This window comes from Loxodonta africana, chromosome 6 (genome assembly GCF_030014295.1).
Source record: "Loxodonta africana isolate mLoxAfr1 chromosome 6, mLoxAfr1.hap2, whole genome shotgun sequence".
Classification (NCBI taxonomy): domain Eukaryota; kingdom Metazoa; phylum Chordata; class Mammalia; order Proboscidea; family Elephantidae; genus Loxodonta; species Loxodonta africana.
The window spans coordinates 49,319,183-49,331,335 of record NC_087347.1 but is presented as its reverse complement, the minus strand read 5'-3'; the positions used below and the strand labels follow the sequence as shown (position 1 = coordinate 49,331,335).

The window sequence follows — 12,153 nt, the reverse complement described above, 5'->3', positions numbered from 1 at the left end:
TTGCTGTTTGAGCCCATTGTTGCAGCCACCGTGTCAGTCCATCTTGCTGAGGGTTTCTCTCTCTTTCCATGACTCTCTACCAAGCATGGTGTCCTCCCGGAACTGGTCCCTCCTGATAACATGCCCAAAGAATGTGAGACGGTCTCGCCAACCTCGCTTCTAAGGAGCATTCTGGTTGTACTTTTCCCAAGGCAGATTTGTTCATTCTTCTGGCAACCCATGGTATATGTAGACCTTAAGGAACCAGCTTTTTTTTTTTTACAATTAAAAGATATCAAAATGTACTGAATTTATCTACAATGCTGGGCCTGATTAATCAATCAGGAATCAGATTTTCAAAACAATGTAAAAGTTTTAATGGAGAGGTCATATTTCAATAAGAACAACTTCTTGCATTATCTTTCATATACTGATAAAATCAATGATCAAATAAACTTCTATAAGCATAAATAAAGACATTTTATTTGGGATCATTATAGTAGTTAACCTAGTAAATTGGTCATTTAAATTTTATCTGCAGTTGACTTTTGAGCACAGTGGTTATTTACCTGACAGAATCAGGAGGTCAATGATCTCTGCATCTCCCAGAAACGCGGCCACATGAAGCGGGGTCCGCTTCTCAGAATCCTAAAACAAACAACATCAAAGATGCATATGTCAGCGTCAGCTGGAGATGCCTTTAGAAGACATAGTAAGACGTGTCACTCACTCTGAGGTTAATGTTTGTGGAAGAGAGTAAAAGACCAAACACCTACTCAGGTGAGTTCTGGTTATACATTTTCTCCTAGCATACCCAACATTCACATGTATGAAACATTCCATTTTCTGTGTCTATACATGGTATTTTCCTCATTGCTCCTTTTACCAAAGCTCTGCTGAGGTCAAGGGTGGACCACTGCACACTGGATGATGAATTTCAATTTATTTTCAAACCTTCTGTATGGTAAAAAGAAGAAAAAAACAAATAAAACCTTCCTACCTACCTTAGCAGCATAGTTCAAAGCTTTCAATGAGTTATTTTCTAAGGAAACACACTGGAAATTTTTCATAAGAACAGTAAGCAGAAGTACAATCATTTTCTCCTCTCTCTTCCCTTTTTTTTTTTTTTTTATTCCCATTATCTCTTGCCTAGACCACTCCCCAGGAGTCCTTGAGTGGTATAGTCAACCTTCTTAGCTGCTAACTGAAAGGTTGGCGGTTTCAGTCTACCCAAAGGCACCTTGGAAAGTGGAAAGACTGGAAATCTACTTCCAAAATATTAATCACTGAAAACCCTACGGAGCATAGTTCTACTCTGACACACATGGAGTCGCCACAAGTTGGAGTCGATTTGAAGGCAACTAGTAACTGGTGGACAACTCCCCAGTCAGGTAATACTCACCAAATGTGCTAGGAACCAGATTCTGGGGATAGAGAGGGAATCAGGAAAGGCTAGTCTCTGCCCTCATGAAGCTTACATTTCATTGGGAAGCCAACAATAGTCATGGAAACAAATAAATACATAAAATTATTTCAGATGGTGATAAAGTCTGTGACAAAATTAAAACAGGCTAATTGAATCAAGTGACTAAAAGGATGGGAACTAGACTCATTCAAGTGGTTGTTAAGGCCCTTCTGAGGGATGTTGACATTTAAAGTGAGAACTGAGGTAGATACTACTACCTCTATTTCATAGATGAAGAAACTGTGGCTCAGATAAATTAAGAGCACTCCTCAAGAAGGCAGATTTGTTCATTCTTCCGGCAATCCATGGTAAATGTAGACCTTAAGGAACCAGCTTTCTTTTTACAATTAAAAAAATTAAAAGATATCAAAATGTACTGAATTTATCTACAATGCTGGGCCTGATTAATCAATCAGGAATCAGATTTTCAAAACAATGTAAAAGTTTTAATGGAGAAGTCTTATTTCAATAAGAACAACTTCTTGCATTATCTTTCATATACTGATATTTGACAATGATAGAATAAACTTCCATAAGCATAATAAAGACATTTTATTTGGGATCATTATAGTAGTTAATGTAGTAAATTGGTCATTTAAATTTTACCTGGGGTTGACTTTTGAACACAGTGGTTATTTACCTGATGGGAACCCAGGCCAGTCAGTCCTTGGTAAGGCCATTTAACACAATGTGCTGAGAGGAAGCATGATAACATGCAGGGGAAAAAATACTGCTTCCTTATCTGCATATTGGCCATAATGATATCTACCTTAGAAGACTGATAAAGGGATTCAAAATAATGTATGTAAAGCTGGAGGCACAGAACTTCGAAGGCAGTCATTATTATCACCAGCATAGATAGCTGTGTGATATCTCCCTTCCCAAACAGAGCTCCTTGAGTGTAGAGAATGGGTCTTACTCCTCTTTATCCCAATAGGAGCAGCATACTATGTGCTCAGCGTAAATCTGCTAAATTAAACTAGCCTACATGCATAGCCTCTTCCCCAAACTTTTCATTAACTATTCCATAACAATCATAACCAAAGCCTTTATGCTATGTCTCTAGGATATCTCCTAAAACTAGTATGCAGTTTAGTTTCATGATTCTTGGATTTGCTGTTGGTTTTAATCATCATTCCTGGTAACACTTGATTATACAATTGACCTAACAACCCTTGATTAGCCCAAGGATATTATTCTTTTTTTCTGACAGTTGAGGCCCTGTGTTCTTTCTCTGTCTCTTTTAGACTCTTGCTTTTAGGCATTTCATGACTCACTAACATCTAAAACAGATGGCAGGCAGACGACATTACAAGAATCGATCTTGAAGCTAGTCTATTTTGTTAGGAGGCCAGCTAAGTAGTTTTTATGAAGGGTTAGGCTAACATTAAGTGGATAAGAAGAGGGGTTTGAATTAGCTGAGAATTTATGTTGTCTGTGCATTGCTGCAGGCAATTCCCAAGAGTATTTAGAAATAGGTCTGTCATGCAACTATAAAATAACGATATGTGTTGGAAAATTCACTAAGATATACAATCATCTAACTATAAAATAACGATATGTGTTGGAAAGTTCACTAAGATATACAAACAGTTGGCCCTATTATAGCTGTATCATCCTTTCTTTGAAAAGAAGATTCTGTATTTGAAAACATGTTTGATTATTTGAGTATCAAGTGTGTTAATTTGTGCACTGAACTCTACTAATACCTGAGACTACGCTTTCACAAACATTCTTCTAAGTCTTCTGTTGATATTCCCACAAGCTCTTTTCATTTTAGTCTCATATTTCCTCCATATACCCAATATACCTACTTAAAAATTCCTCTTGGGTTTTGGGATAAAAGTAATATAATTGTATGTTTTTCTGTGAATTGAGTTGGTTCCAGGGCTTGGTTCAGCAAACTAAACCTTACCAAATTGATTTAAACAAAGGCTAACCCAACTCAAATTAATTATGACTTCATTTGACCTGAAGCAAAGTCAATGCTCTCTTTGAGAACCTGGCCTCAAATAAAAAGCCAAGAAATTTCTGCCATCCCTCCCTGCCTTGCAGATCTGGTTGGTCTTTCATACATGATTGGCTTTGCTAATTTCTGTGGCCCATTTTATGACACAACTTGTTCGAACTGAAGTTTCTAAATTATAAAAGGGTGTGTTGTGTGAGATCATACTGTAAAAATTCCTGATTGTGAATTCCAGTGCTCCTGTTAATACACATTTACAGGTTTCTTGTAGCCTCCAGGACAGCTATATCAATCGATACTTGCCTTCCATGACAAGCCACAGACAGGTAACTGTAGCCAGGATCTTCATTGATGCAGCAGGTCTTTAGTTCTCCAAGGCAACAGAACCATATAAGCAACTATATGTGCTATTAAAATCTTAACCAAAATAAAAATGCATTTCTATTGAGAAAGTACCAAGGATTGCTAATGCCTGCTCCCTATTAAAGGCCCTGAGCAACTGTACAAGGATAAAGGGTAAATGGCTGGACCAGAGTAATCACCATACTTTACGAGGTAAAATCAGCCAGGAGGCTACAGTTCACCCTTCTGCCTAAATATAGGGCGACTTTGTCACAAGCTAAATATGTGGAAAAGGAGATGCAATGGAAGAAGAAGGAAGTGGAAGGCTCTGGGAAAAGAGAATGCTAATAATAGTACTAGTAAAAATTGATTCTAGGCCAACATATTGCTAGCAGAAAAAAACAAAATCTCTCTGGCAATTATGGAGTGCTTTAAAATTTTTTTTTCCCAAAGTGCCTTCTTATCTATTCTACTACTTGAGTCTCCTATCATCCCTATCATGAGAGATATGCCTATCATATTCTTAAGTCTTATTCAAAACTTATTATCACCATTTAAAAGAGAAGTACAGGTTGCATGACTCGCCCAACATAACAAATTGATGACAAAAATTAGGCAGCCTAGTTTTCAACCTGACAACTTTTTTTCTCTATAAAAATAGGCAAAAGAACTTCGTCTTACAAATTACCTAAATCATCTAAAAATCCTTCTACTATAAACCCCAAGAAATCCTAGAAAAAATGCGACAAACATATAATAAACATGTTTTAATGAGTGAAGGGGTGAATGTGTTTTATATGTGGCAAAGACATGAATTTTTTTAAAGGGTGGAATGTCATGGATTGAATTGTGTCCCCCAAAAATATGTATCACTTGTCTAGGCTAGATTCCCAGTATTGTGTGACTGTCCACCATTTTGTCATCTGATGTGCTTTTCCTACGTGTTGTAAACCTTACCTCTATGATGTTAATGAGGCAGGATTAGAGGCAGTAATGTTAATGAGGGAGGACTCAATTTACAAGATTGCATTGTGTTTTGAGTAATCTCTTGAAATATACAAGAGGGAAGCGAGCAGAGAGACATTGGACCTCATACCATCAAGAAAGCAGCACCAGGAGCAGAGAGTGTCCTTTGGACGTGGTTCTCCTGCACTGAGAAGACCAGAGGAAGATTAATGAAAGGACTTTCCTCCCGAGCCAACAGAGAAAGGCTTCCCCCAGAGCTGGCACCCTGAATTTGGACCTCTAGCCTACTACATTATGAGAGAATAAACTTCTCTTCGTTAAAGTCATCCACTTGTGGTATTTCTGTTATAGCAGCACTAGATGACTAAGATGGAATTTGGTACCCAGAATGGTGATAATAAGTTTTGAATAAGAATAACAGATACCTAAAATGTGGAAGCAGTTTTGAAACTGTGAATGGATAGAGAACTCAGAAGCAAGTGAGGAGAACTGTTAATACCAGAGATGGCGTAGATGGTGAGAAACAGCAGCAGAGAAATGGCAGCAGCAGAGTAATGGCAGCAGCAGAACCAGGAGACCAGCCTGAGATGGGACTGAAGCTGACCCACAGAACGAGAGGGCTGAGAGACTTTGGCAGGAAGCTTCCTGGCAGAGTGGGGTGCCTTGAGCACTTATTGGTGGAGTTAAGCTTGCCGACCCACAGAACAAGAGAGCTGAGTGCCTTCCAGCAGAAGTTTACTAGTGGAATGTGGTGCCTCCAGGCACTTATTGGTAGAGCTACAGAGCTTTGAAATACTTGTCCCAGCAGGGCAGACACGGGTGGCGAGGCCCAAGGATCCGAGAGGCCAAGAAACCAGGAGGCAGAAGCTGCAGAGACAAAGAACACAGGAAGCACAGCTACCTCAGACTCAAAATGTATGGCCACAACCTCTGGGTTCTCAAAGGGTGGAGCCATGGCCTCTGGAGTTTCTAAGGGTGGAGTTCCCACTCATACGGACTAGGAGAGTGGGGCCTCCCAAAGCCGAGGGAGCAGAGTTGCCATTCCATTGGGCCTGGAAGGCAGAGCTGAAGCCCAGGGCTGAGGGGCTTCCACTCAGAATCCGGAGAGTATGGCCAACACCTAGAGTCTGAAGGGCAGGGCCACTGTGTAAATGGTCTCAGAGGGTAGAGGATTATTTTCAAGCCTTGAGGGTTAATGTAATGTTGTTCTGCTGACTTGCTTGATGCCTGTTATCCCTTCTTTCCCTCCAATTTCTCCCATTTGTAATGGAACCATCTAGCTTGTGACTGTTCCACCATTGTACTTTGGAAACAGATAACTTGTATTCTAGAATTCACAGATGAAGAGGAATTTTTAGATTTTGGACTTGGAATTGACTTAAGGCTTTTGATATGATATGAAGTGGTGAATGCATTTTACATGTGGCAAGAACATGAATTTTTGAGAGCCAAAGGGTGGAATGTTGTGGATTGAACTGTGTCCCCCCAAAATATTTGTCAACTTGTCTAGGCCATGATTCCCAGCATTGTGTGATTGTCCACCATTTTGTCATCTGATATGATTTTCCTATGTGTTGTAAATCTTAGCTCTATGATGTTAATGAGGCAGGATTAGAGGCAGTAATGTTAATGAGGCAGGACTCAATCTACAAGATTAGGTTGTGTCTTGAGTCAATCTCTTTTGAGATATAAAAGACAGAAGCAAGCAGAGAGACATGAGAACTTCATACCACCAAGAAAGCAGTGACAGAAGCAGAGTGCAGCCTTTGGGCCCAGAGTCCCTGCACTGAGAAACTCCTAGACCAAAGGAAGACTGATGACAAGGACCTTCCTCCAGAGCCAACAGAGAAAGGCTTTCCCTAGAGCTGGTGCCCTGAACTTGGACTTCTAGCTTTCTAGACTGTTAGAGAATAAACTTCTCTTTGTTAAAGCCATCTACTTGTGGTATTTCTGTTATAGCATCACTAGATAACTAAAGAAATGAGCTTAAAAGAAATTAAATAATCTGGAACCAGAAATGAAGAGTAAACTGAGAACTAAAGCTGGAAGCACATGAGCTTATATTGCAGGGAACGGTTGACACACCACAGGCTTGGGATTTAACACTTGGAACTGCAACTGAGGCTCCACGTAAAGAAAGACTCTTGGAGTGGTCCTGAAGAAACACCTCTGTACTGAAATGAGGGGCTCAAAGAAAATCCAAAACCCATCGAGGCAGATGACAAAGAGATGTCTTGGCCTGGGCTCTTGGTGGAAGGAATAAAAATGTCTCCATTGAACATTTGCATCCACGGAGTCTGCCCTCATAGGGCTTGGGGTTTTGAATTCACACTACTTTTTTTTTTTTTTTTTAATATGGTCCAGGAATTTTCAAGCCAAAAAACAGGCATAAAAATTGGCTGTAGGCTGGTGAAATCCCTAGGGTGCCTGGAAGAAGAAATTAAATCTGAGAGATGTGCCATCAGTCTAAGCAAGCTAGGACATCCACAGATTAAATCCCCACAGAAGGTGAGCTCACAAGTCTGAGGCATAAGACCCATGTGGAAACAATTCACTGCAAGCAAAACTCGGCAGACATAACAACCAGCAAGAACTTGAGATAACAGAAGAATCAGAGATTATGAACAATGTTTAAAATCACTTAAGGCATGAAAATACTTGAAATCCCAAGGGGAAAACAAAACGCTATCTTTGAAAATGGACAAAATTTGAGAAAGAGATACAAAGAAAAGAGTTATGGGGAGCAGTACCAACTAATGATATTAGCAATCATCTAAGACTTTGGCCTAAGACTGATGAAAACAGGAAGAATGGGAAAAGGAATAAATCAGCATAGCGACTTTGGGTGACCTTACAGTGATGCTAAGGTCCCTAAGTGGTACACACAGTTTGCACTTGACTAACTGAAATGTTGGAAGTTTGATCCCACCCACAGGTATCATGGAAGAAAGGCCTGGAGATCTGCTTCCATAAAGATTACAGCCAAGAAAATCCTATGGAGCAGTTCTACTCTGTAACACATGGGGTCTCCATGAATTGGAACTGACTCGACAGCAATGGGTTTGGTTTGTCACAAGTTTACAGTGATGCTTTACAACCATTTATTAAACCATAAATATTTATTAAGCAGTTACTACTTGCCAGGCATCGTGGTAGGCACTAGGGATACAAAATGAAAAACATCCAGTATGCATCCTAAAGAAACTTACAGTCTAGTTACCAGTTTCCAAATTTAGGGCATCAGAACAAAGGCAAGAACAGGGATATGGCAATTAGTAATATTCCTGATGTTAAATGAGTTTTTAAAATCACTAAATGCATTGAGACAAATGTCTTAGTGAATACTGCCAAAAATACCATCCAACTCTGAATTGCCCTGGGAAGGAGTTTAAATTGACAAGAAAAGGTCTTTTCTGAATTGAGACAAAAACACAGCTTGCCCAGGACTTCCTAGAGGCCCTACTGGCTCTAACTTATCTGGGAATCTTGGAAGTCCTGGGCCAGATTTCGGATGAATTGCAGAGCCTAGCCTATATCTTACAGGCAGACTTAGGGGTAGTTTCTGGATCAAAGTTTGAATCCAAGACCAGGTCAGGACCAAAGTAACATTCAGGCATAAAGGCTGAGCTAAGTGCTCTGTGGCATCTGCATTCACTTCCATCTTTTGTGCAACTGACAGCTGATGAATGGCCATACAGGTCTTTACAACACCCATGAACACAAGAGGAGAAAATAATGCAAAACGAGTACAATAAGATCAACAAACAACGGAACTAGGTCATCAGCGTGTTTTTTAAAAGATTGTCCAAACACCACTAAAAGGAAGACCTTTTTCCATCACGCAGTAGCTCCGACTCCACAAATAGCCCTTTGCAAACAGATCCAGACCCTTAAGGAAACCCAGGCTTCTCCAGAAAGAAGGTAAGCCCTCCCTTTCTATGAATAGCCAAAGACACACATGGCTAGCTGGTGCCTGAGCTAAATTTGCAGTACGTGACAGAGAGATCAGGCGGAGGAAGTTTCTCAGCAGTCTGTTTACCAAAGATGAACAGATGAAAGAAAATAGGGGAACTTGAAGTATGTACACGTGAAGTGAGTTTGACATAAGCAGAGAGGCCATTCTGGCAGCTAAAAATTATACAGACAGGCAGACCAAGGGGGCAATCCAGTCTCTGTTTTGAAGATTAAGAATTATTCACTACACGGTGTGCAAATCCTCAGCTAGAAGTACGTGATCTAATCTGCATTATAATTACCTGTCATACACTAAAATAAACATTCCTCCCTATATATCAATATTTTATATATCAAGACAGAGAGATGGAGCAATATTACAAAAACAAGCCCTGCAAACCCTTCCTGTCATGAAATACAGAAGTTAAGTTCCAGTGGTCAATCCAAACTGCCACTAAACTAAAAAAAAAAAAAAAATTTTTTTTTTTTTTAAACTCAAAGAAGCTGAGAAATAACTGAAAATTTAGGTCCAAGGAGCTTAATGTGATATGGAAAAGAGATCACTAGAGGCAAGGAGATACCTAGTGAAACTCCAAACACAAAATAGGTACTTTGGAGACATTTCAAATTATGTGAGGAAAAAAGCCAAAAACATATTACAGAATTAAATGAAACAATACCCAAAATGGGAAGAATGTTTAGTCTTTAAGGTGGGAAATAAAAAAAAGAGAAAGGAAAGCAATGGAGACAAACCAAACGTCATGTTCCTTTCTAAAAAGTTTATTTTAAAATTTTAGCATCTAATAAATATGGAGTACTAAAAATAATATAACAGACCTATCTATGTCCACAGCAAAATCAAGCTTTTAAACATTTTTCTATATCTGCTTCAGAACTCTGTTTAAAAAAAAAAAAAGATTTAAGGGTAAGGTATTATGAGTATTGCAACTTACTTGCAAATAGTTCCGGAAATGTGTGCCTGTGAGAGAGAGATAGAGAGCACGCGAGTGAGCTAGCTTGGTTAGGTTGTTTTGAACTCTTCACTATTACAGAAGGTGTTGTAATGTGCATCTTTGTACACGCCTCTCTGCGCATATGTATGAGAGTTTCTCTAGAGCAGATATCAAGAAAAGGAAGTGTTTGGAGCTTAATAGCATATTCCTACTCAACTTCACTAGGTAGTGCTAACTCGCTTTCAAAAGTAGTTTTACCAATTTACATTCCCACCAGCCACATATGAGTTTATTTTCCCAACATCTTGCCAATATTTCGTGTTATCAGCCTTATTACTCTTTGCCAATGTGATGTGCCTGACATGGTATTTCATTGTTGCTTTAATTTGTGTTTCCCTAAATACATGTGAGGTTGAGATTCTTTTCTTATGTTTATTAAATGTTCTGGCTTCTTCAACTGTGAACTACCTGTACATATACTTCATCCATTTCTCTACTGAGTTATTAGTCTTTTTCTGGTGATGTATAGAGTGCTTTATGCTGCTTGATTTAATGTCAGTGAAAATGTAGCTTATGCCTTCACCTGGACATAAGAGAATTGAATCAATGTCTACTCCAAGGCACCACTGGAGGCTATTTTAGATTAACAATCATTATCCTTCATTCATGCATGATCCCATGGAGCTGGATTTTGCTTGGCTCAAGTTCTCCATGTCTTAAAGGCGACAGCAAATCTCCACCCTCACACACCCACACCATCAAACAACTGTATTCAGCCATTACCCTGTTGGTGTTTTCACCTGTCCATTTGAACGTAACAGGGATGCATGAGAAATACCAGTTTATTTTCCCATATCTAAAAAAGTTCAAATTAAGGTTTAAATCTCAAAGCTATATCTAACTTTAGGAACTGAACAAGTAACACTCAAAAGAATTTAAAATGAAGGTAAAGGAAATGAGGACACCAAAGACATTTTCATTATCTCTGCCTTAGGTAACTAGACATTGGATATTTTTACTGCACTAATTAAAAAAAAATAAAATAGCATACATTAAGCAAAAATTGTATCAGAGATTTTCATATTTTCTAATTTGATCCTTAAAACAATGCTGTAAAGTTGTTATTATCATCCCATTTTATAGCTCCAGAGCCTGAGATGTTGAGATGATAAATAACCTGTCCAGGGTCACACAGCTAGCAAGCCGTGGGATCAGAATTCAAAACCGGATCTCACATTTGATTCTATTGCTCACACTCTTGCTTTTCTCTGAGTAGTCACAGGCCTTGGTAAACAAAATGAAAATTACTTTTCATTACAATTAGTACTCTTGTCTTAATATCCTAGACCCAAGGACAACATTCTTGTAAATAAAAAGTATAAGCAGGTAAGAAGAATAAGGTTGGGTAACTAACACTACCTGATTTAAGATTTATCATAAAGTTACAGTAATCTAGACAGTGTGGTATTGTTACAAAGACAGACAAAGAGATGAATGGAACATAATAAACAGTTCAGAAATGAACCCACACATACATGGAAAACTGATTTCCAAAAACGGTGTAAAGGCAATTCACTGGTGAAAGTGAAGCCTCATCAAGAAATGGTGCTGGAACAAGTGAATATCAATACACACAAAAAAATGCACTTCAATCCATACCTTGCTCCCTAGACAAAATCAAATCAAAAGGGATCATAGAACTAAATGTGAAACTTTAAATTATAAAATTTCTAAAGGAAAACATAGGCAAATTCTTTGTGATCTTGGATTAGGCAAAGATTTCTTAGATATGACATGAGAATATGATCTATAAAGGAAGAAACTGACAAGGTGAACTTCATCAAAATTAAAAACTTCTGCTCTTTGAAAGACGGTTAAAAGAATGACAAGACAAGCCAGAGAGACTGGAGAAAACGTTTGTAAAGCATATGCTGGATAAAGGACTTTCTGTAAAATATACAAAAAGCTGACAAAACTCAATAATATGAAAGCAAAAAGCCCAATTAAAAAGTAGGCAAAAGATTTAAATAGATAATTCACCCAAGAAGATACATGGGTAGTAAATAAGCACATGAAACGATGCTTAACATCATTAGCCATTAAAGTGCAAGTTAAATCATATTACACACTTATTAAAGTGGCTAAAATTAAAGTCTGACCCTACCAAGTGTTGGTGAGGATGTAGAGGAACTCACACACTGCTGGTGGGAATATAAAACGGCACGACTTCGGAAAAAACATTGGTGATTTCTCAAAAAGTTAAATATGCAACCACCATCTGAGATCCAGATATTCTACTCTTAGGCGTTTGCCTAAGAGAAATGAAAGCATATGTCCATACGAAGACTTGTATATAAAAGCTCATAAAAGCTTTCTTTTTAATAGCCAAAAACTGGATACAATCCAAATTTCCATTAGTAGATGAATGGAAAAACTGTTGTTTTTCCATATAATGAACACTACTCAGCAATAAAAAGGAACTATTGATGTATGCTACAACATGGATGAATCAAAACAATTATGCTGAG

General features: G+C 38.4%; 1 protein-coding gene across 4 annotated transcripts in view; it reads right to left on the bottom strand.

Annotated features, from left to right (window-relative positions):
- Window positions 1-12,153, bottom strand: part of ANKRD44 (ankyrin repeat domain 44) — a 373,968-nt gene that overhangs the window by 171,377 nt on the left and 190,438 nt on the right. For all 4 annotated transcript variants that reach the window (XM_064286864.1, XM_064286862.1, XM_064286865.1 and 1 more), the window contains one exon: window positions 549-627. In XM_064286864.1, the coding sequence (XP_064142934.1) occupies window positions 549-627 (79 nt within the window). The remainder of the gene's footprint in view (window positions 1-548; window positions 628-12,153) is intronic.